Source organism: Pristiophorus japonicus, chromosome 14, assembly GCF_044704955.1.
Source record: "Pristiophorus japonicus isolate sPriJap1 chromosome 14, sPriJap1.hap1, whole genome shotgun sequence".
NCBI lineage: Eukaryota > Metazoa > Chordata > Chondrichthyes > Pristiophoridae > Pristiophorus > Pristiophorus japonicus.
Window position 1 is genome coordinate 150,686,837 of NC_091990.1, and position 26,135 is coordinate 150,712,971.

Here is a 26,135-nt window from a genome sequence, read left to right on the forward strand (position 1 = left end):
GCAGCACTGGTTCTGCAAGTTTAGCAGTGAAAAGCTGAACTCACTGATTTCAGCAGGTGATTTATTCAGCAGTGCTGCTAAAAGCACTCCCTCACACACAGAAATATAAAAAAAAAATTAAATTACAAGCCTTTGCAGGGGTCCAAGAAACAAATCTTCACTTATTCTGCAGTATTTTTAAAAATGGCCGAGTGCCAATGCTTGTGTGAGACTGCGCATGCGCGCACGCTCCAACGCGCACGCGCAGGGTTGCCGGCACCACGAAGGCCAATTTAAATTGTACCCGCCTCCTGCTACTTAGAAAATCGGCGCGAGTGTTAGGCTCCGCCCCCTGCTGCGAAGAGCGCGCCGCGCCAAGCAGACATCGAGCTCCAGAATATCGGACTTTTTTTTAGGCGCAGTTTTCGGCGCGAAAAACAGGAGCCCAGCTCGGAGGTGCGCCGTTTTCGCCGCGGGACGAAACTTGGAGTCCATATATTTATAGAACATCTTTGGGTTTTCCTTGATTTTACTTGCCAAGAATTTTTCATGCTCTCTCTTTGCTTTGGGAATATCCTTTTTAATTTCACCTCTGGACTTTCTATATTCCTCTAGAGATTCTGCAGTCTTTAGCCCTCGGTATCTGTCATAAGCCTCCCTTTTTTTCTTTATCCAACCCTGTACGTCCCTTGACATCCAGGGGGCTCTAGATTTGTTCTTCCCACCCTTTTTCTTTAATGGCACATATTTGGCCTGAACCCTACGGATTTCCTCCTTGAATGTCTCCTACTGTTCGGACACTGATTTACCTTTAAGAAGCCGTTTCCAGTCTACTATAGCCAAATCACTTCTCAGCTTAGCGAAGTTGGCTTTTCCCCAATTTAGAACTTTTATTCCTGGTCTACCCTTGTCCTTTTCTATAATTACCTTAAATCTAACTGAATTATGGTCACTAGCACCTAAGTGCTCTCCTACGGTTACCCCTTCCACCTGCCCAGCTTAATTCCCTAAAACTAAATCCAGAACCGCTCCATCCCGTGTTGGGCTTGCTACATACTGACTAAAAAAGTTCTCTTGGATGCATTTTCGGAATTCTGCACCCTCTATACCCTTCACACTAATTTTGTTCCAGTTAGTGTTAGGATAGTTGAAATCCCCTATTATAGTTTTTGCACATATCAGAAATTTGCTTACATATTTGCTCTTCTATCTCCCTCTCACTGTTTGGGGGTGTATAGTACTCTCCCAGGAGTATGATTGCCCCTTTTTTGTTTTTCAGTTCGACCCATATGGCCTTGTTTGATGATCCCTCTAACATATCATCCCTCCTCACAGCTGTAATAGTTTCTTTAGTCAATACCGCAACCCACCCTCCCTTTTTACACCCCTCTTTATCCTGTCTGAAGATCCTGAAACCAGGAATGTTGAGCTGCCATACCTGCCCCTTTTTTAGCCATGCCTCTGTAATAGCTATATTATATTCCCAAGTGTCTACCTCTGCTCTTAGCTTATCTGCCTTATTCGCTAACTCCTTGCATTGAAGTATATACCATTTAGTACAGCCAGACCTCCTTGTTGACTACTTTCTAGCCCTTGTTTCCTCTGTCCTTCAAATTCACTTTCTACATTTTTGCTTTCCAATTCCAGCTTTACTCCCCTCCCTACTGAATCTATTCTCAGGTTCCTATCCCCTTGCCAAGCCAGCTCAAACCCCCCCCAACAGCACTAGCAACCCCCTCACCCCCCGCGAGGATATTGGTCCCGGCTCTGTTGAGGTGCAACCCATCCGGCTTGTACAGGTCCCACCTTCCCTAGAAGAGGTCCCAATGCCTCAAGAATCTAAAGTCCTTCCTCTTGCACCATCTCTCCAGCCACGCATTCATCTGCTCTCTCCTCCTATTTCTGTACTCACTAGCTCGTGCCACTGGGAGTAATCCAGAGATTATTACCTTTGAGGTCCTGCTTTTTAATCTCTCTCCGAGCTCCTTAAACTCTGCCTGCAGGACCTCATCCCTCTTCCGACCTCTGTCATTGGTACCGATACGGACCATGACCCCTGGCTGTTCACCCTCTCCCCCCCCAGAATGCCCTGCAGCCGCTCGGTGAAAGAAGGAATAAAGGCAAGAGAGAGAAAGGTTCTTCGCTCGGAAAAAAAAAAATGTAGAATCAGTTTGGGTGGAGCTAAGAAACAACAAGGGGCAGAAAACACCACTGGGAGTAGTCTGTAGGCCTCCTAACAGTGGTTGTAGTGTTGGGCAGAGTATAAACCAGGAAATTAAAAATGCATGTAACAAGGGTAATACAGTAATCATGGGAGACATTAACTTTCATATAGACTGGGTAAACCAAATTTGTAGAAATAGTGCAGATGAAGAGTTTATGGAATGCATTAAAGATAGTTTTCTAGATCAGTATGTCAAGGAACCTACGGAGGGAATTGGCTATTTTAGATCTTGTACTTTGCAATGAAACAGGATAATTAATAACCTTTTAGTAAAGGATCCCTGGGGAGCAGTGAATCATAATATGATACAATTTTATGTTGAGTTTGAGAGTGATTTAGTTAAGCCCAAAACTATGGTCCTAAACGTGAACAAAGCAAACTACGTAGGTATGCGAGGCGAGTTGGCTAAGGTAGGTTGGGAAACTAGATTAAAAGATATGATAGGAGAAAAGCAATGGCAAACATTTAAAGAAATAATTCGCACGAATATACATTCCCTTAAGGAATAAAAGCAGCACAGGAAAAATGATCCAACCGTGGATAATAAGACAAATAAAAGATAATATTAGATTTTTAAAAAAGAGGCTTTAATGTTGCCAAAAAAAGTAGTAAGCCTGAGGACTGGGAGGATTTAGAATTCAGCAAAGGAGGCACAAGAAATTGATAAAGAAAGGGAAAATAGAATGAAAGGAATCTAGCAAGAGACATAAAAACAGACTGTAAAAGCTTCTATAGGTATGTAAAAAGGAAAAGATTAGCGAAAGTAAAGGTGGGTCCCTTACAGGCTGAGATAGGAGAAATTATAATGGGAAATAAGGAAATGGAAGAGAAATTAAACAAATACTTTGTGTTGGTCTTCACGGAAGAAGACGCAAAAAACCTTCCGGAAATAGTGGAGAAAGAATGAGGAACTGAAAGAAATTAGTATTAGTAAAAAAATAGTACTGCAGAAATTAACAGGACTGAAAGCTGATGAATCCCCAAGACATGTTGGCCTACATCCTAGGGTTTTAAAAGAGGTGGCTGCAGAGATAGTGGATGCATTGGTTGTCATCTTCCAAAATCCATAGATTCTAGAACAGTTTCTGCAGATTGGAAAGTAGCAAATGTAACCCCGCTATTTAAGAAAGGAGGTTGAGAGAAAACGGGTAACTACAGACCAGTTGGCCTGATATCAGCAGTAGGGAAAATGCTAGAATCTATTATTAAGGACGTGGTAACAGGACACTTAGAAAATAATAATAGCATTGGGCAGAGTCAATAAGTATTTATGAAAGGGAAATCATGTTTGACAAATCTGAGTTTTTTGAGATTGCAATTAGCAGAATAGATAAGGCGGGGGGGGGTTGGGGGCAGTGGATATGACGCAATTGGATTTTCAGAAGGACCAAATGTAATATATCCAAGTTTGCTGATGATACAAAACTAGGTGGGAGTGTAAGTTGTGAGGAGGATGCAAAGAGACTTCAAGGGGACAGGTAAGTGGGAAAGAACATGGCAAATGGAATATAATGTGGAAAAATGTGACATTATCTACTTTGGTAGGAAAAATAGAATAGCAGAGTATTTTTTAAATGGTGAATGATTTTATACGAATCACTGAAAGTTACGGTGGACGAATTAACTGCGCAGATAGCAGTTAACGGGTATAATGTCATTGGCATCACGGAGACATGGCTCCAGGGTGACCAAGGCTGGGAACTCAACATCCAAGCATTTAGGAAGGATAGACAGAAAGGAGAAGGAGGCAGGGTGGCGGTGCTGGTGTAAAGAGGAAATTAATGCAATAGTAAGGAGGGACATTCGCCTGCATGATGTGGAATCGGTATAGGTGGAGCTGCGGAATTCCAAAGGGCAGAAAATGCTAGTGGGAGTTGTGTACAGACCACCAAACAGTAGTAGTGAGGTTGGGGACAGCATCAAACAAGAAATAAGGGATGAGTGCAATAAAGGTACAGCAGTTATCATGGGCGACTTTAATCTACATATTGATTGGGCGAACCAAACTGGTAGCAATGCTATGGAGAAGGATTTCCTGGAGTGTATTAGGGATTGCTTTCTAGACCAATATGTCGAGAAACCAGCTAGAGAGCTGGCCATCCTAGACTGGGTGATGAGTAATGAGAAGGGACTAATTAGCAATCTTGTTGTGCGAGGCCCCTTGGGGAAGAGTGACCATAATATGGTAGAATTCTTTATTAAGATGGAGAGTGACACAGTTAATTCGGAAACTAGGGTCCTGAACTTAAGGAAAGGTAACTTTGACGGTATGAGGCGTGAATTGGCTGGAATAGACTGGCAAAGGATACTTAAAGGGTTGACAGTGGATAAGCAATGGCAAACATTTAAAAGATCACATGGATGAACTTCAGCAATTGTACATCCCTGTCTGGAGTAAAAATAAAACGGCGTGGGTGACACAACCATGGCTAACAATGGAAATTAAGGATAGTGTTAAAGCCAAGGAAGAGGCATATAATTTGGTTAGAAAAAGCAACAAACCTGAGGACTGGGAGAAATTTAGAATTCAACAAAGGAAGACTAAGGGTTTAATTAGAGGGGGAAAATAGAGTACGAGAGGAAGCTTGCAGGGAACATAAAAACTGACTGCAAAAGCTTCTATAAATATGTGAAGAGAAAAAGATTAGTGAAGACAAACGTAGGTCCCTTGCAGTCGGATTCAGGTGAATTTATAATGGGGAATAAAGAAATGGCAGACCAATTGAACAAATACTTCGGTTCTGTCTTCACAAAGGAAGACACAAATAACCTTCCGATTGTACTAGGGGACAGTAGGTCTAGTGAGAAGGAGGAACTGAAGGATATCCTTATTCGGCGGAAAATTGTGTTAGGGAAATTGATGGGATTGAAGGCCGATAGATCCCTGGGGCCTGATAGTCTGCATCCCAGAGTACTTAAAGAAGTGGCCCTAGAAATAGTGGATGCATTGGTGATCATTTTCCAACAGTCAATGGACTCTGGATCAGTTCCTATGGACTGGAGGGTAGCTAATGTAACACCACTTTTTAAAAGAGGGAGAGAGAAAACGGGTAACTATAGACCGGTTAGCCTGACATCAGTAGTGGGGAAAATGGAATCAATCATTAAGGATGAAATAGCAGCGCATTTGGAAAGTAGTGACAGGATTGGACCAAGTCAGCATGGATTTATGAAAGGGAAATCATGCTTGACGAATCTTCTGTAATTTTTTGAGGATGTAACTAGCAGAGTGGACAAGGGAGAACGAGTGGATGTGGTGTATTTGGACTTTCAAAAGGCTTTTGCCAAGGTCCCGCACAAGATATTGGTGTGCAAAATCAAAGCGCATGGTATTTGGGGTAATGTACTGACGTGGATAGCGAACTGGTTGGCAGACAGGAAGCAGAGAGTCGGGATAAACGGGTCCTTTTCAGAATGGCAGGCAATGACTAGTGGAGTGCCGCAGGGCTCAGTGCTGGGACCCCAGCTCTTTACAATATACATTAACGATTTAGATGAAGGAATTGAGTGTAATATCTCCAAGTTTGCAGATGACAAAGCTGGGTGGCGGTGTGAGCTGTGAGGAGGACGCTAAGAGGCTGCAGGGTGACTTGGACAGGTTAGGTGAGTGACAAATGCATGGCAGATGCAGTATAGTGTGGATAAATGTGAGGTTATCCATTTTGGGGGCAAAAACATGAAGGCAGATTATTATCTGGATGGCGGCAGATTAGGAAAAGGGGAGGTGCAACGAGACCTGGGTCATCAGTCACTGAAAGTGGGCATGCAGGTACAGCATGCGGTGAAGAAGGCAAATGGTATGTTGGCCTTCATAGCTAGGGGATTTGAGTATAGGAACAGGGAGGTCTTACTGTAGTTGTACAGGGCCTTAGTGAGGCCTCACCTGGAATATTGTGTACAGTTTTGGTCTCCTAATCTGAGGAAGGATGTTCTTGCTATTGAGGGAGTGCAGCAAAGGTTCACCAAACTGATTCCAGGGATGGTTGGACTGTCATATAAGGAGAGACTGGATCAACTGGGCCTTTATTCACTGGAGTTTAGAAGGATGAGAGGGGGTCTCAGAAACGTATATGATTCTGACGGGACTGGACAGGTTAGATGCGGGAAGAATGTTCCCGATGTTGGGTAAGTCCAGAACCAGGGAACATATAGTCTTAGGATAAGGGGTAGGCCATTTAGGACTGAGATGAGGAGAAACTTCTTCACTCAGAGAGTTGTTAACCTGTGGAATTCCCTGCCGCAGAGAGTTGTTGATGCCAGTTCATTGGATATATTCAAGAGGGAGTTAGATATGGCCCTTACGGCTAAGGGGATCAAGGGGCATGGAGAGAAAGCAGGAAAGGGGTACTGAGGGAATGATCAGCCATGATCTTATTGAATGGCGGTGCAGGCTCAAAGCCGAATGGCCTACTCCTGCACCTATTTTCTATGTTTCTAACATGCAGGGACAGAAAGCAATTAAGAAGGCAAATGGTATGTTGGCCTTTATTACAAGAGAATTTGAGTATAAGAGTAAAGATGTCTTACTGAACTTATATAGGGCCCTGGTGAGACCACATCTGGAGTATTGCATGTAGTTGTAGTCACCTTACCTAAAGAAGGATATACTTACATAGCGGGAGTGCAACGAAGGTTCACCAGACTGATTCCTGGGATGAGGGGATCCCTGCACCTATTTTCTATGTTTCTATGAGGGGATCGCCCTATGAGGAGAAATTGAGTAGACGAGACCTATATTCTCTAAAGTGTAGAAGAATGAGGGGTAATCTCATTGAAACATACAAAATTCTTACAGGGCTTGACTGGGTAGAAGTAGGGAAGATGTTTCCCTTTGTTGGGGATTCTAGAACCAGGGTTCATAGTCTCAGAATAAGGGGTCAGCCATTTAGGACTGGGATGAGGAGAAATTTCTTCAGGCTGTGGAGGCTCAGTCACTGAGTATATTCCAGACAGAAATCAATAGATTTTTTGATATTAAGGGAATCAAGGGATATGGGATAGTGCAGGAAAGTGGAGTTGAAGTAGATGATCAGCTATAATCTTGTTGAATGGTGGAGCAGGCTTGAGGGGCCGAATGGCCTACTCCGGCTCCTATTTATTGTCTTCTTATATGGCATTCCGTGAAATGGTCTCAAAAACATAATTTTTACATTTTAAATCAACTCTCATGCTAGCAGCATAAATGCCATAAAGCAATTTTTTAAAAAATCAGTGTTTCATGAACTAACCAGAGTAAAACAGCAACACAGCAACACCAATTTAAGGTATGCAGTAGCTGAACTGCAAAGAGGAAAAGAATACTCTACAAAAGCTATTCGTTCTTACCTTGGAATCTGTTAAGGCATTGATGACACTTCCCAGGGCCAAGAGGGATCGGTTAATATTTGCCCCCTCCCTGAAGCGAGCTTCTTTCATGTTCATAGCACTAATACGTTCAGATCCAGCTAAATCAACGAGGCACATTTTTGCAATTTTAATGTTTTGATTGATGTTTGCAGTTCTATCCTGCTGCCTTAAATAAATCTGTAAAATGAATGATCAGTGTAAGAGGTCTGCCGTGAAAAACCTGAGGCTATGAGAACTAAACTAAAAACTAAAATATTTAACATGCACACAAATTCTTCCCAAATGTGCTTCAGACTAATACGTAAAGCAGACTATATACCCATGATGGAACTTATGCTGAAAAAAAAAATCTTAAAATAATAAAGCTAGTACAAGTGCAAATGAGCTTTCTCCAGCTCAGACTTCATTCTCTCTGACCCCAGGTCAGCTCTCTGCAAGTCAAGTACAACTAGACATTGAAACTTTTCAGAAAACTACCAAATCCTTCAAGTAAACATGAAGAATGATCTACAACCAATAATAGATAACTATATTTTATCGTTCTTGTTAATGCATGTTGTTTATGGATTTTTAGTAAATGAAAACAGATTCAAATCTATTCCACAATAGAAAATATGTGCAAAAATAGATTCAAGTGCACAAATCATACATGAAGAATTATAGTTAAATTGGTGCCAATGTTTCTTCTAATTTTTGGGGGGTGTATGGCCCCTTTAACTGGCTGCGTGGCCCATTGAAAGTTCCCTGCATGCAGTTTTTCCATTCAAAAGCTGGTGACTGGCCTGGACAGGACTTCAGGAACATTGCTGCCTGTTGATTTCCATGATTCCTTCGTGGAGCTAATGTTTAAAGGTCGTCTGCACCTTTTAAAGTAGAGGTGTACTGTGGCTGCAAGAAGTGATGGAAGTCCTTTGTGAACTGAATCTGTGCTGTAATATATTGAGGAATATATGGGAGAACATGGGAGAGAACATGCTCCAAGGTTTACTGATAGTGCACGGGAGGCCTTGGTGAAAGATGTGGAGAGGAAAGATATCCTGTATCTGCAAGGGGGGCAGGAGGACTTCGAGACATTTGTTAAGGAGGCAGTGGGAAGAATTAATGCCAGGAGTATAGCTCCAAGAACATGTAGGCAATGCAGGAAGAAGTTTATTGACCTGACACGATTTAGCAAGGTGAGTGAGTTCAATTTTCAAATTGCATATTCTACCGTTGTAAATGGGCGACCCCTTATTCTGAAACTATGGCCCCTAGTTCGAGCTTCCCCTACAAGAAGAAACATCCTCTCTGCATTTACTCTGTCAAGCCCCCTCAGAATCTTATATTTCAATAAGATCACCTCTCATTCTTCTAAATTCCAATGAGTATAGGCCCAACCTGCTCAACCTTTCTCCATAAGACAACCCCATAGTCTCAGGAATCAACCTAGTGAACATTCACTGAACTGCCGCTAATGCAAGAATATCGCTCCTTAAACAAGATCAAAATTGTATGCAGTACTCCAGGTGTGGTCTCACCAACACCCTGCAGAGTTGTAGCAAGATTTCCCCCTACTTTTATACTCCATTCCACTTGCAATAAAGGCTAATATTCCATTTGCCTTCCTAATTACTTGCTGTACCTGCATGCTAACTTTTTGTGTTTCATGTACAAGGAGCTCCAGATCCCTCTACACCGCAGCATTTTGTAGTCTCTCTCCATTTAAATAATAATTTGCTTTTTTATTCTTCTTACCAAAGTGGATAACCCCACATTATACTCCATCTGCCAAATTTTTGCCCCCTCACTAAACATATCTATATCCCATTGCAGATTCTTTGTGTCCTCCTCACAACTTCTCTTCCCACCTATCTTTGTATCATCTGCAAATTTGGCTGGAGTACACTCGGTCACTTTATCCAAGTTATTAATATACAGCACTGATCCCTGTGGCACCCCTCTAGTTACAGTTTGCGAACCTGAAAATGACTCATTTATCCCGACTCGCTGTTTTCTGTTAATTAGCCAATCCTCTATCCACACCAATATATTATTTCCAATCCTGTGAGCTCTTATCTTGTGCAGTAACCTTTTTGTGGCACCTTGTTGAATGGCTTCTGGATATCCAAATACACTACATCTACAAGTTCCCCTTTATCCACTCTGCTTGTTACATCCTCAAAGAACTCTAGCAAATTTGTCAAATAGGATTTCCCTTTCATAATACAATCAAGCAGAGTCAGCATGGTTTTATGATTTTCTAAATGTCCTGCTACTGCGTCCTGGTTGTCAGACAGGAAGCAAAGAGTAGGAGTAAATGGGTACTTTTCAGAATGGCAGGCAGTGACTAGTGGGGTACCGCAAGGTTCTGTGCTGGGGCCCCAGCTGTTTACACTGTACATTAATGATTTAGACGAGGGGATTAAATGTAGTATCTCCAAATTTGAGGATGACACTAAGTTGGGTGGCAGTGTGAGCTGCGAGGAGGATGCTATGAGGCTGCAGAGTGACTTGGATAGGTTAGGTGAGTAGGCAAATGCATGGCAGATGAAGTATAATGTGGATAAATGTGAGGTTATCCACTTTGGTGGTACAAACAGAGAGACAGACTATTATCTGAATGGTGACAGATTAGGAAAAGGGGAGGTGCAACGAGACCTGGGTGTCATGGTACATCAGTCATTGAAGGTTGGCATGCAGGTACAGCAGGCGGTTAAGAAAGCAAATGGCATGTTGGCCTTCATAGCGAGGGGATTTGAGTACAGGGGCAGGGAGGTGTTGCTACAGTTGTACAGGGCCTTGGTGAGGCCACACCTGGAGTATTGTGTACAGTTTTGGTCTCCTAACTTGAGGAAGGACATTCTTGCTATTGAGGGAGTGCAGCGAAGGTTCACCAGACTGATTCCCGGGATGGCAGGACTGACCTATCAAGAAAGACTGGATCAACTGGGTTTGTATTCGCTGGAGTTCAGAAGAATGAGAGGGGATCTCATAGAAACGTTTAAAATTCTGATGGGTTCAGACAGGTTAGATGCAGGAAGAATGTTCCCAATGTTGAGGAAGTCCAGAACCAAGGGTCACAGTCTAAGGATAAGGGGTAAGCTATTTAGGACCGAGATGAGGAGAAACTTCTTCACCCAGAGTGGTGAACCTGTGGAATTCTCTACCACAGAAAGTTGTTGAGGCCAATTCACTAAATATATTCAAAAAGGAGTTAGATGAAGTCCTTACTACTAGGGGGATCAAGGGGTATGGCGAGAAAGCAGGAATGAGGTACTGAAGTTGCATGTTCAGCCATGAACTCATTGAATGGCGGTGCAGGCTAGAAGGGCCGAATGGCCTACTCCTGCATCTATTTTCCATGTTTCTATATTTTCTATGTTAATAATGAACTCCAGCATTTTCCCAATGACAGATATTATGCTAAGTGGTCTATAGTTTCCTGCTTTCTGTCTCCCTCCTTTCTTGAATAAGGGCATTACAATTGCAGTTTTCCAATCTGCTGGGACCTCTCCAGAATTCAGGGAATTTTGCTGGATTACAACCAATGCATCCACTATCCCTGCAGCTACTTCTTTTAAGACCCTTGGATGCAGGCCATCAGGTCCAGGGGACTTGTCCATCTTTAGGGCTCAAATTTCCCCAAGAGTTGCCCTGTTTTTTTTGGAGCAAGTAGCTTTTTTTGGAGTAACTTAAAAATCACAAATTTCCCCATTTAACTTACTCCACAGTGTAAGTTAGTTAGTTAGGTTTTTTTCTAGTTTAGTTTGTTCTCTCCAAAAGGGGGCATGACAAGCTAGTTATGCCTTTTCTGGCCATAGAAGCAAATTTGGCCAGCTGAAAGTTACTCCAAACTAACTTAGGCCAGTGTATGTGGCCACTTTTGTAAGCACAAAAAAACTTTACCTACATTTAAGAAATCAGTGCAGGTAGCCAGAGATAGTGTGTGTGGGGGGGCGGGGGGGAGGGAGGGAGGTGAGTTAGAGGATTCTAAAGCACTAAAGATCTTCACAACATCAGCACAACATTACAACATGTTCAGCACAACAGCTGTACATCATCATCAAAAATAAATGAAAGATAAATCAGCTACTGAAAATAGAGCAGTCCTACCATGCTGACTGCAGAAAGCACCGGCTAGCCCTCCTACCAGGGCTAGGGGCGGCAGGCACACATGACTGTAGAGGTGAGGAATTTTACTTTTTACAGTTGTCCCTAAATGTTGCATGGTCCTAATGGAGCATGATTCAGTTTTAATGCAAAATATCTTTTCTTGGATATTTTACAGTACACTTCAATGACAACAACAACAACAACAACAACAACAGCAAAGAAAGCCTGCACCCATCCCCCACCCACATCTCGGGGAAAGTGCACTTCCTCATAGGGTCGGTGATGGTGGTGGTGGTAGGGGGGGCGGGCGGGGTTGGGGGCCCGGCTTGGGTCTGACCGGTGGCTGGTGTGTGGATTGAAATGGGAGTGGCATTTGAGTATCCGGCCTCTGTGCCCTTATTGCAGAAGCTAGCTCCCTCATGACATCTGCCATCGTTTGCACATCCTCTGAAATGCCCGTCCTCACTTCCCGTCTCAGTGCTGAGATTTTACCCGACAGTGTCGCTACCTCATCGCGCACCCCACTGACGGCCGCCACGAGTGATTTTGTGAGGGCATTGGTCTCCTCACCCAATGACACAACCTGATTAACCTCTGCTGAGGGCTGCATCTCAGGAGAGACTGGTCGGCTTCTCCTTCCCCTCACCGTGGGTCTACCTAGTGGCACCCCTCCAGTGTGAGGCGCAGGCTGGGACGGTGGGGGACTGGGTGTCCCAAGATGCATTTCATGACCGCCACTGGGACCTGCGATCTCGCAAGGTGTGAACCAATGGAATGTTGCCGAGGAGCTCATGGAGGTTTCTGGCAGTGTGATGCCCTGTACTATGGCCTGATCCTTATCGTGGTCAGCATTCTCCCGAGCACACATTTCCATGGACCCTTCCTCCCCCCACCTGCCTTGGTCTGGAGCGCATGCATCTGGATCCTCTGGTGGATCTTCAGGATGTTGAAGAGTTCTACTTCTTCTGCAAAATACAACAGAACAGTCAAATGGTGAGCAACACAGGAGGGGGCAGGATGGGTGGCATGAGTAATCTGATGCGTAGCAGGTTGATTTGAAGGACGACTTTGCATTTTAATGGCTCACCCTCACGTGTGGATCTAGCTTGTGCAGTGCTGATTCTTTTTCTGCAGGTGCGACTCAGATGAGGAGAAACTTCTTCACTCAAGAGTTGTTAATCTGTGGAATTCCCTGCCGCAGAGAGTTGTTGATACCAGTTCATTGGATATATTCAAGAGGGAGTTAGATATGGCCCTTACGGCTAAAGGGATCAAGGGGTATGGACAGAAAGCAGTAAAGGGGTACTGAAGGAATGATCAGCCATGATCTTATTGAATGGTGGTGCAGGCTCGAAGGGCCGAATGGCCTACTCCTGCACCTATTTTCTATGTTTCTATGTTTAACCTTCTGTTCCAGGGGTGACAGTTGGTGCAGATTTGGCAGGCCTCCTCCTGTTCTAAGTCTTTCCCTTTTGTTGTGGGCCAATTTCTTCTGCAAAGATGAAAACATTAATTTTCAGACATGGTGCGCTTCTGATGGGTGGAACACATACAGATGGTCATATTTTCAATTGCAATTCAAGTTAAAGATGAAGATATTACTTACACTCACTACTTGACCAACGTTCTGCCATTTCTTCTTGCACTGGCTTCCAGATCTTGCGGTATTAACCCCTGCGGAGTATTCTTCTGCAACTAGGTTCCATCTTCTTCTCATTTCCTTGAGTGAAACTTTTGACGGACCACTCTTGCTGATATCCAACTCCAGCCATTTCTCCTCAATGACAGTCATTAGTTTCTCCACTTCTTCATGGAGGAAAGTCTTTGTTTGTCTTGCACGCTCTTGCGCCATTCGTCTGTTGGACTCACACTCAGGTAATGCAAAAATCACACTTCTTACCTATCCAGTACTCCTTTCCACTTCCTTAGCCACACAAAAATTATTTAAACCTTACCTTTATATATGCTCCATTACCAATGATACTGAGGACGCTCTCCCTTTAATTGGCCGATTGCCAAACTTCCTGTTGCATTGCGCATGTGCGCACACTGAAACGCCCATTGCGCATGCGCGCACGCTCAAACAGACGTGTCCCCCTGCCGGCACGCCACAAGACGCTGGGCCTAAGCCCCGCCTCCCTGCAGGCCGTGCTGAGCAAACGTGGCCACAGCTTCCCCCCCCCCCCCCCCCCCCCCCCGGCTCTGCAGCACTACGCCGATGGATCCGGACAACGAGGGGGTGGCCAAATTAACAGGTACATTTTTGCCGCTTTTTTTGCCCCAAAAAGTCAGCGTCCCATCCCTAACTACTCCGCTCTAAACGGCTGGGGAAATTTGGGCCCAGTGTCCCATTAGTTGTCTAGTACTTTATCTCTAGTAATTGTGATTGTTTTAAGTTCCTCCCTCCCTATAGATTATCTATTATTATTGGGATGTTTTAGTGTCTTCTACCGTGAAGACCAATACAAAATATTTATTCAAACTCTCTACCATTTTCCCGTTTCCCATTATTAATTCCCCAGTCTCATCCTCTAAGGGACCAAAGTTTACTTTAACTACTCTTCCTTTTTATATACCTGTAGAAGCTCTTACTGTCTGTTTTTATATTTCTTTAGTTTACTCTCATAATCTATCTTCTTCCTTTTTATTATGTTTTTAGTCGTCCTTTGCTGGTTTGATACCATTCTTAACTTTCTTAGTTCGCCACAGATGGTTCATCCTTCTCGGAGAGTCTTTCTTTCTCACTGGAATATATCTTTGCTGAGAGTTATGAAATATCTCCTTAAATATCTGCCACTACTTATCTACTGTCTTACCCTTTAATCTATTTTCCCAGTCCACTTTAGCCAACTCTGTCTTCATACATTTGTAATTGCCTTTATTTAAGTTCAGTACACTAATTTGAGGCCTAACATATCGTTTGAAGAAACCATCCCGAATACACTCTATTAACTCGTCCTCAAAGCTACCTTTGCCAATTTGTCCAATCTATATGATGATTAAAATCACCCATGATAATTGCTGTACCTTTCTTAAAAGGCCCCATTATTTCTTGATTTATACTCTGTCCTACAGTGTAGGAACTGTTAGGGGGGTCTATAGACTACTCCCACCAATGACTTCATGCCCTTATTATTTCTTATCTCCACCCAAACTAATTCTACATCTTGATCTTCTGAGCCAATATCGTTTCTCACTACTGCACTGATCTCATCCTTGATTAACAGAGCTACTCCACCTCCTTTTTCTTTCTGTCTGTCCTTCAGAAATGTTAAATACCCCTGAATATTCAGTTCCCAGTCTTGGTCACCTTGCAACTACATCTTACACTTGCAGCCACCAGCTCAGAGACTGACATTGCACTTACTAGGATAGAGAAGGGATCTGCAAGTGGTGAGACACTGGGTACAAGCGCCCAGGAGCTTCGGTGAGGAAGGATGCTTTCTCAGGATGACAATATTCTTGCTCCCACCCCTGCCTCGCCACGAATGCCCTTGCTGTTGCCGGTCAGCCAGCCCAGACTGCTGCAGCCCAGGACGAGATGGTGCAGTTTGAAGTCGGGCCCTCTAGGTCCAGAGCTGCTCGAGGTTGTCCTCGAAGCACATCTGCACTCTCCTCAATTGAAGGTCAGCAAACTTCCACTTCCCATGGTGCAATCACTGGGGAAGTGCCTCATAGGAGCACTAGGAAAGGTAAAGGCACACGGAAGACAGGCAACTAAGGCTAATTAGTTTCACTTTGTATGCTTTATTTAATGAGCGAATTGATAAATTTGGATTCGAATTTGCGAGTGGTTTTTATTTTTGTGTTTCAGAATGCAGTCAGTGATAGAGGAAAGGTAAGGAGTGTTGGACTGTCGGTGAATGGGGAGGTGTAGTTGAGGTTACTGGTATCACTCATGAATAATTTGATCACACAGAGCCCAGGCAGAAAGGGGCTATGTTTGGCCTCCCTTCCTCCTCCTCGTGCTCCTCAGCTTCTTGCCAGATAGATGGTGGCAAGAGCTGTTCCCTCATAATGACCAGGTTGCGCAGCATACCACCATAAATCTCGCTACCCGCTCAGCTGAGTACTGAAGGGCACCTCTAGAGCAGTTCAGGCTGCGGAAGCATTGCTTGAGGACGCTGCTGGTGTGCTCTATAATACTATTGTGGTAACATGGCTCTCATTGATGGCCTGCTGTGCACGTGTGCATGGGTTCCTGACTGGAGTCATGAGCCTTGTCACGAGGGGATAAGCCTGGTCACCCAGCAACCAAACTTTGACTTTCCCCATTGGTTCAAACATAGATGGAATAGAGGACTGCCACAGAATGAAAAAATTGTGACTGCTGCCAGGATAACGGGCATGAAGCGCTGCCTGTGGTCACACACCAGCTGTACATTGAGGGAGGTGCATGTAAACCCCTTACCAAGATGGCGCCCTGCGCACCTCTTGTCGGAGGTGTGGGCGCACAACTTGGGACACCATTTTGAAACCTTAGGTGGCCGAATGGCCTCCTTCTGTGCTATATCATTTTGATTCTATGATTTGTATTACTGAATAACAAGTTTCATCTATGCTGGCAAGCTTAAAGTATTAAATTAGTGATGTGGTCACCTGTATTAAGACAAGTGTCTTTGCTAATTTTACAGTTAGAAAATCCTATTGCAAAGAAACATGCAATATTGAATTGAGTTTCTAGTCTTAGAATTACCTGAAAGACAGCATGAGAACGTGAAGAGTTGCAGTTGGCATCAGTAGGATGTTGTGTTCTATTTTTATTTCCATAATCCAACATCTGAAGGAGCTGATTTGAAGATGTAGGCTACAAAGGATTGTTACAAGAAAGAGAGGATTTCAACTTCAGTCAAAAGTTAAACACCTAAGTTAGTCAAATCTTTAACAAAATCCTCCTCAAACTTGTTTTATTACATTATTTAACAAATATCACTATGGACATTATTAATTTTTCAGTCCTAATAGTGTTTTTCTCGCCATTAACATTAAATACCTGGGCCCCAGAGCAGGGGAGCGAGTTTGCGCATTTAATTTTTAATCCCACCCCCCATCAACCCCGACCCTCTCCTGCCGGTTTTGAAACACGCCCTAGTATTTCAAAATTCCCGAGTTAATATTGAACCGGTGAAAATTTAATAGAGTTTCAATTTGGGAAACACACTCTGAAATGTATCTTTTCTTTTTACTCTATGCTTTGCTGTTACACCTCATTTGTAATTTAACTAATATGTACTTCAGTCATAAAATAATTTTAAGTCTGAGATATTAATAAAAGAATGTGTAAAACATACCACGACCATTGGCCTGTTTTTTGAATAAATAGTTTTGGCATCTATGTGCCAATTGAAAAAAAAGACACACCAATTGGTTCTATTTTCAAAAACAAAGCAGTACATTCTCCTATCCCAGCTCAACATTGCAATAAAAAGTTTTTTTTTTAAAATCTAAGCTGCAAAATATTTCCCCCTGCATCACCAATTTTATTCTCTTTCCTCATGAAGGCACCAATTCCTTGCTGGTTCCACAGTCCTCCATTACTTTGCTCAAGTCCAACATATTTGAGAGGGCAATTGATGAACCAGATCCTGTTCTAATCTGATGCATACATCTAGCAGGGATCCCTGGATAGTGAACAGGAGTGAAACCCTGTTGATTTTGCCATCCTTAGGTCAGGACATGAAGGACAATTGCAATGCCCCCACCACTACTCTATCCAACAAACTTTACCTGCGATCAGATTTGGAAGCTTCCTGGTTAGGATGGTTCAGCTACCCAATGGCTATACTCATTAAGTCATCAGGAGAATCAGTTGCAAACTTGGAGATACAAATATTAGTTTGACTCCATTCTTTTTCTGCTTATTCATGCATAGGTATGACATGACAAGTTCATTTTTTACAACATAAATTGCTTTTGGTACACTAATTCTGAGGCAAATTCAACAGAAAACCAAAAGATTTAGGTAGGACTTAATGTCTACTGCTTTGGGGATAGTTTAAGCCAATAGTAAACTTCAATATTCCTTGTGCAAATAGCTACTGTAAAATCTAGTACACAAGTTGCAGCTTTATGAATTTTATAATCTTGATTCCTAGTCATGAAGCTCTATAAAAGACTTGAGACTTTTTCAAATTTGCTTTCATTGAATTCAAGAAAACTCGTATTGCAACAGCACAATATTGAACAGACCTGTAGAATTTGACACCATCAGATCAAGTATGCACTTTCTAAAATCTTAGCCCTCTTAAAATCCATTCATATCAACCCTGTCTTTGTTGGCTCCCATTCTCCAAAAATGGATTTCAAAATCTCTCTCAGCCTCACGCTTCCCTACCTGTTCAGCTATAATGAGTTAAAAAATTATTAAAATAAATATCGGAAACCCGACCCCAATTGGCCCAATTTTGGTTTTAACGGAGATGGGTGACTTACCTGCTCTTCAGCAACGGGTCCCCAATTTGAATATTGTAATGAGGCAGCTTGCCTCACATTTGACCTCAGTTTTAAATTTTATACTGGCTGGCAGGTTTACCAGCCCTCAGGAAACCTAGCAACTGAATGGAGGCAGGAACGGCTTAATGGAATAGGCAGCTGCCTTTCCAGCCCTGCTTTGGCCCAGGAGGAGCAGGAGTGCTTTCCCCGGCTCACCAAGCTTACCTGTAAACCACCCAGCAATCAGCTGAAGATCTTGGAATAGTGTACACAGTTTTAATCTTCTTACCTAAGGAAGGATATACTTGCCATTGAGGGAGTGCAAAGGTTCACCAGACTGATTCCTGAGATTGGGGTGGAGGGGGGGAATTGTCCCATGAGGAGAGATTGAGTAGACGAGGCTTATAGTCTCTAGAGTTTAGAAGAATGAGAGGCGATCTCATTTAATATACAAAATTCTTACAGGGCTGGACAGGGTAGGTGCAGGGAGGATGTTTCCCCTGGCTGGGGAGTCTAGAGCCAGGGGTCACAGTCTCAAAATAAGGGGACGATCATTTAGGACTGAGATGAGGGGAAACGTCTTCACTCAGATGGTGGTGAATCTTTGGAGTTCGTTACTCCAGAGGGCTGTTGTGGCTCAATCTTTGAGTATATTCAAGACAGAGATTGATAGATTTTTGAATATTAAGGGAATCAAGGCATATGGGGATGGAGCAGGAAAGTGGAGATGAGGTGGAAGATCAGCTATAATATTGAATGGCAGAACGGGCTCGAGAGGCTGAATGGCCTACTCCTGCTCCTAATTCTTATCTTCTTTTCTGCACATGATCGGACCCGCCCCAATTAAAGCTCCCCTCCCAAATGGTAGCTTCCTGGCTGTGGCCTGGCGCCGCAGGCTTACCCACTTGACAGGAAGCCTGCTTCTCAATCTGACTGGCTGTGGCCAAGAAAGAGATTTTTAAAAAGTCAGGTCCTGCCATTAAATTCAGCAGGATCTCCAGGAAGTCCGTACTTCTGGGTTTCGTCGCCACTAAATCCTCCCGCTTCCTTCTTGCCTCAAAGTTATCAGGGCTTATGTGTCAACAGAAAAGGAACATCAGCGAGGAACACTGCAGGGATAAAATCTTCAGAATACATCATTCTGTCTCAAAACCAAAATGACTAAAAATGATCTACGATCTGGAACAGTTATTGCAAGGCTAGCGATAAAAATTCCTTTTCACTATTTGTAAATTAGGTAAACTATACTCAACTATGACATATTGAAAGCCTCATCCTATTGTTGCCACAATTTTGTAATGTTAATAATAGGCAATACGGTGTCAATAAACTTACTTTGGTGCCATTATGCCATGCTGGGAAGTGGAGGAGCCAAATGTTGTAGTTTCACTGGACACCAAAAAGATCTCCGACATGGTAAATTTATTCATTTTCTAATATTACTTTAGCATTGCAAAACTAGGGTTGGCTATCAGGAGCCAGAGAAATGCCGACAAATTATACTGACTCCATTTGATTCCCTCATTGGAAGAATAGTCTTTAATTTTTACTCCATTACCATGTCCATGACACAATGGCAGCTCAGATACCATCCCTCCCCCTATGATTGCTATAGCACAACACAATAGTATTTTAGGCCTTATAAGTTGATCCATTGGTTGGGGGGGGGACGGGAAAGAGAATCCAACAAGTAGTACACATCCTAAAATTGCCTGGTCCTAATTAGCCTTGCGCCAAAACATTCTTATGTAACCTTAAAATATATTCTCCTGTATCCTGTCAAAACTTTTAACACACATTTCTGTCTCCATGAAAGTAGAACACTGCAATTCAAGTAGACACCACCTCCCATACTAGTGCTTCCAATATGTCTTCCTTTTTCCTCAACCGAGGATTCCCCTCTACCGTGGTTGACATGGCCCTCAAATGTGTTTGTTCTATTTCCCGCACTTCTGCTCTCGCCCCATTCCCTCCCTCCCAGAACCATGATAGGCTGCCCCTTTTCCTCACCTTTCACCCCACAAGCCTGCACGTTCAATGGATCATCCGTCACCTCCAGCGTGATTCCACCATCAAACACATCTTCCCATCCCGCTCCCTCTGCGACACCCTGCTCCACTCCTCAACCACCCCAAGCATCCTCTCCCCTTCTCACAGCACCTTCCCGTGTAAGTGCAGGAGATGCAACACGTGCCCTTTTACCTCGTCCCTTCCCACTGTCCAGGGCCCCAAACACTCCTTCCAGGTGAAACAGTAGTTTACTTGTACAGATATTTCTTTGAATTTAGTATACTGTATTCGCTGCTCACGATGTGGTCTCCTCTATATTGGGGAGATCAAATACGGATTGCGTGACCGCTTTGCAGAACACCTCGTTCAGATCGTAAGCGTGACCCCGAGCTAATGGTCGCCTGTCACTTTAATTCTCAGATCCACTCTAATCTCTCCATCATCGGCCTCTTACACTGTTCCAATGAAGCTCAAAGCAAGCTCGATGAACAGCACCTCATCTTTCGTTTAGGCACTTTACAGCCTTCTGAACTCACCACTGAGTTCAACAATTTCAGACCATAACTACTGCCCCTATTTTTTTTCTTTTTTTCTGTTTTTTTTCTCTTTCCCACGGCAGCTGTTGATGATTCTGTCATTTACACCCTATCTAGACTCTCATCTTTTGTTTCTTAACTTGCCCTATTAACATCTCTTTTTGCCTTGCTCCATCATCCCTTTTGTCTCTTAATTTCTTCTGCCTTCCATCCTATCACAGACCTTCCCTATTGTTCTGTCCTTCCCTCCTCCCTATCCATGCATCTACACTTGCTTAAAAGCCTGTTAGATCTCTAACTTTTTCCAATTCCGACCTGAAATGTTAACTCTGCTTCTCTCTCTATGAATGCTGCCTGACCTGCTGAGTATTTCAAGCATTTTCTGTTTTTATTTCAGATTCCAGCATCTGCAGTATTTTGCTTTTGTGCTGCAGTTCAGGTGTTATTTTCCTAAAGAAATGCTGTTCCAGTTCTGTGACGGTTTATTGTTTAGTTATAAGAAACAATTAAGCGTTATTATTAGATAGAGTACTAGTACTAAAAATGCCACTTTATTTAATAAAACAGAACAAACTGAACAAATTGTATAATGTTTCATTTGTTGTTTGAACATGGAGGGGCCGAATTCACTTGCGCAAGAAAGCTGGCGCAGTTATGAGTTTTTACCTGCTTTTACCGCAGGGATTCATGATGCGGCCATATGATCGATTTTCAGGACTTTGAAAAGATGGGGTGCCAGGCAGTCTGCTGGCGGCCCGGCCGAACCCGTGGCAGTATCTATCCGGCCGATCGCGAAGTCGGCTGGCAAAAATAAATACATGGTGGCCACGCCAGTGGGCCCTTCCCTTGAAGGACCACTGCGCTGCACACACTCCGGATAAGGTGCACCGACAGAAAAGGCTGTCGGGGGCACCGCGCGGCGGGGCATTGATTTTTTTACCTGAATTTCGGTCGGTGCATTTTTAAGGTGAAGGAAAGCAGTGGTGCGCGTTCTTATGACGCGCTTGCAGCGGTCATCAGCATCGGGGTGGCCGAAAAATCCCCGACCTGAATTTGGGTCGGGTCGGCCAGTTGACCACAAAGTGGCGGCCACGGGATTTCGACACATGGCCGCTGCAAACGGGCGGTAACTGGCCTTTGAGACCCTGAATTTTGGTCCTGGAGTATTTAGTTGAAAAAAATTACTTTATTCCAGTCATGGATTCAATGCCCCAAACTGAGATGAGTTAATTGCATAAGGCATCCAAGTCCTATCTTGGAACTCTAAATAATGCTTGCTACATACAATGAAAGCAAAAAGTCCATTATGCATATAAATACTATTCAAAAGATTTAGAGGTTAACACTCAGTGGTGCTCAAAATAATTGACAGAGTTAAGGATTAACATAGACAAAAGAAGAATAGGAAATAAGAAGAAAAATTAGGAAATAGGGTTGATGAGGCAAGCAGAATTATTGTTTGTTCTTGCGTTTTTAAGATCACATTCTTAGTGTATATCTATTATATTTTAGTTTTTCTCGTTGATCGTCCATGCTGCTACTCACAGGCAAAAATCTTTTAAAAGTCTCTCTCTGCTTGTTTTACATTCTCCATCTCTTTCTGTCTCCCTGGAGTAGATCTCAACTTTCACCACATAGCGGTGAACATAACTTGGCATTGCAGATCAGCCGCTAGTTTAAAAGCCCTGCCCGATTTAACTTTCCATTACTCAGACAGGGTCTATAATGGGTGACTGATCTGCAATACCATATTTACTGCCCGGCAGTGAAAGTTAAAATCTACCCCGTCTCTGATTATCACTCATTATTTCAAATCATTAACATTTCTGTTTTGTCTTTGGTACTTATGTTCTTACTCTCTCCCTCCTTCCCCCGCCACCCGAGGTTTTTTCTTTCCGACACAAAAACAAAACATTACAGGCATCATTCTTGGATCTGATCGATTGGAGGATCATGATAATCATAGATTTCTATAATTATACTTTCTAACAGACAAAAAAAAACTTGTAATGTAGACTGCTTTATCGCACTCATAATGCTACTCTTGGCAAGTAGGTCTTCTAGAGTTCTACTCGTTTAGTATGCTCAGCATTCCAAAACTGGGTCAGAGAAAAATAATTCTCAATTTGGCTTAACTGAATGGTAGTTATTTAAAAATAATACCTTGTGTAGTGTTAACCCCTGGACGATGACTCCACTTTGAGCATCCTCTCGCACTGCCAGAGATCTGGAGTTGATCAATAGGTCTCGGACTTCTTCATTGTACACCTTAAAAAATTTAATTGATTAGAATTTACAAGATGCAAGCTCCATCTTACATCTCAGTACTCTCTATTGTAAGAGGGTCTGTGTAGCTCATGTATTGTCAGCACTCCCCTCTTCCTCCCATGCCAATATCCTCCTCCCCCTCCTGAAGGCTTCAACTACTAAGCAGTGAGTTTAATCCTGTCTTCGTATACGTGCATCTGCAAAAGTTACTGCACAAAGATCAGGAATGGAATGGTCAGAAATGGGTACTGCTGCTGATTTCTCCCGTACTAGCAAATCGGCACTCAGGCAAACTGTAATTCCCATATTACCACCCCAGCTGGCACCAGCTAACTCAGCACAAACCAAGGATTGAACCTTACACTATCTTGGTCTATGTAAGTGAGTTGCTCACTGGGAATATTTGCTCAGCCATTGACGAAGCCTCATCAACAGCAGCATACGCACACAGACAGAATCGATTGTGCCTGACCCAGAGGGACGTGAAGTCAACAGGCTTGTGAGCCCACATGTGCTTCTTGGAACTAAAAATAAATTGCATGCCCAGAAAAGAAAAACTTTGAAAAATCGCACTGGTTAGATATAAATTTTCTACAATAAAATGTGTGACACATTTCTTGACCATCACATCAGATCACACTTTTTGTGTCAGGAAATTTATTATAGGCAAATTTCTTTTAGCTCATTAGTTCATATGCAAATTTCTTCCACAAAAAAGTAAGCCAAGCCTTTTGGAATGTACAGCTCTAACAGTAATCTCAAATCAGTACTTTCAGCCTATGATGTGAAAATAAGACTTTGCACTCACACTTCAAAAATAAAGCCAGACAATTCATCATCTGTCCTGAATTACACTCTGAAGAGCAATTAAACTGATTGACCCAACTCTGTGCAGTTGCCTCACCAAGCAATTAAACTCCGATCTGCTTACTGAACAATCAAACGTCATGGCTTTCAAAGCACAGCGCCACATTAACAATGAAATGATATATTGCATTAAACAACAGTATAATATTCATTAATTAGCACGTGCGAAGAGATTCTTGGTTACTCTACCAGAAAATATCAAGACTGGTTCGATGAGAATGACCAGGAGCTAATAAACCGCAAACGCAAGGCATTTTTGAATTGGAAACAACACTACAACTCAAATGAAAGAAAGCAGATCTACAGACAACTGAAGGCTGAGGTCCAACAAAAAACTCGTGACCTAAAGAACAGATGGTGGGTGGAAAAAGCGCAGGAGATCCAGCAGCTGGCTGACAATTACGATGTGCGTGGATTTTTTAGCGCAGTCAAAACCACCTACGGCCCAAGCACTCAAGGTCCTATTCCACTGAGAGCAAAGAAGGGAGTGGTGCTCATCAAGGATAGAGAGGCAATCAGTGCCCGCTGGAAGGAGCACTTCGAAGATCTCCTTAACCAGGACTCTATCTTTGATGTGAGTGTCCTTGACGCCATTCCACAGCATGCTACCCGCCACCCCACAATCCCAGTCCGGCATGAGGTTGACAAAGCCAACCGACAAATGAAAAACAACAAGGCCTCAGGAGCAGATGGAATTCCCGCTGAAGTGCTGAAGCATGGCCGAGAAGTAGTCTTGGCGTGAATCCATAACCTCATCTCTCTTATCTGGAAGGAGGAGAGCATGTCAAGGGATTTCAGAGACACCGTAACCGTGACCATCTTCAAGAACGGCAACAAGTCCAATTGTGGGAATTAGAGGAGTTTCCTTGCTGTCTGCCGCAGGGAAAATCATTGCAAGATTCCTCCTCAATCGTCTCCTCCCAGTGGCTGAAGAGCTCCTCCCAGCATCGCAATGTCGATTCCGCCCACTAAGGGGCGCAACGGACATGATCTTTACCGCATGACAAATCCAAGTGTAGGGAGCCACATCAACCTCTGTACATGGCTTTCTTTGACCTCACAAAGGTCTTCGACTCGGTCAACCGTGAGGGATTATGTAGTGTCCTTCTCAAATTTGGCTGTCCTCAAAAATTTGTCACCATCCTCCGCCTGCTTCACCATGACATGCAAGCTGTGATTCTTACCAACAGATCCACCACAGACCCAATACAAGCGCAGACCGGGTTCAAACAAGGCTGTGTCATCGCACCAAAGCTTGTCTCAATTTTCCTCGCTGCAATGCTCTCTCACCCTCAACAAGCTCACCGCTGGAGTGGAGCTAATCCTCAGGACAAGCGGGAAACTGTTCAACCTCCGCCGCCTCCAGTCCAGATCCAAGGTTGTTCCAACCTCTGTTATTGAATTACAGATGCAGACAACGCTTACACTTGTGCACACTCGGAGGCCGAACTCTCAACTATCGCCGACACCTTCACTGAAGCATACGCAAGTCTGGACCTTACATTAAACATCCGCAAGACAAAGGTTCTCGACCAACCTGCCCCCGCCACACAGTACTGCTCCCTGATTATCAAGATTCATGACGAGACCATGGACAATGTGGACCATTTCCCATACCTTGGGAGCCGACTATCAGCAAGGATAGAAGTCCAACACTGCCTTCAGTGTGCCAGCGCAGCCTTCGGTCGCCTGAGGAAAAGAGTGTTCGAAGACCAGGATCTCAAACCAAGCACCAAGCTCATGATCTACAGAGCAGTAGTGATACCCGCCCTCCTATATGCCTCAGGGACATGGACTTTGTACAGTAGGCACCTCAAGGGACTGGAGAAATATCACCAATGCTGCCTCTGCAAAATCCTGCAAATTAATTGGCAGGATAGGCGCAGCAACGTCAGCGTTCTCTCTCAGGCCAACATCCCCAGCATCGAGGCATTGACCACGCTCGATCAGCTCCGATGGACGGGCCACATTGTCCGCATGCCCGATTCCAGACTCCTGAAACAAGCACTCTACTCCGAGCTACGTCAAGGCAAGCGAGTCCCAGGAGGGCAGTGAAAACGCTTCAAAGACACCCTCAAAGCCTCCTTGAAAAAATGTAACATCCCCACTGGCTCTTGGGAATCCCTGGCCCAAGACCGCTCAAAGTGGAGGCAAACCATCCGAGAAGGTGCTGAACACTTAAGAGTTTCTTCGTTGGGAGCACGCGGAAGCCAAGCACAAACGGCGGAAGGTGCATTCGACAAATCAAGCACCCCACCCACCAACCACCATTTGCCCCACCTGTGACAGAGACTGTAGATCCGCATTTGGCTCATCAGTCACCCAAGAACTAATTTTAGTGTGGAAGCAAGTCATCCTCGACTCCGGGGTACTGCCTAAGA

General features: G+C 43.7%; 1 protein-coding gene and 1 long non-coding RNA gene across 4 annotated transcripts in view; one reads left to right on the forward strand and one right to left on the reverse strand.

Annotated features, from left to right (window-relative positions):
* kif18a (kinesin family member 18A) overlaps nucleotides 1-26,135 on the reverse strand; it is a 200,387-nt gene that overhangs the window by 131,113 nt on the left and 43,139 nt on the right. For all 3 annotated transcript variants that reach the window (XM_070899693.1, XM_070899694.1, XM_070899695.1), the window contains exons 4-6: nucleotides 22,783-22,887; nucleotides 16,338-16,448; nucleotides 7,529-7,726 (exon numbers count right to left, since the gene is read on the reverse strand). In XM_070899693.1, the coding sequence (XP_070755794.1) occupies nucleotides 7,529-7,726; nucleotides 16,338-16,448; nucleotides 22,783-22,887 (414 nt within the window). The remainder of the gene's footprint in view (nucleotides 1-7,528; nucleotides 7,727-16,337; nucleotides 16,449-22,782; nucleotides 22,888-26,135) is intronic.
* LOC139280153 (uncharacterized) overlaps nucleotides 1-26,135 on the forward strand; it is a 179,006-nt gene that overhangs the window by 120,976 nt on the left and 31,895 nt on the right. The window lies entirely within an intron of this gene.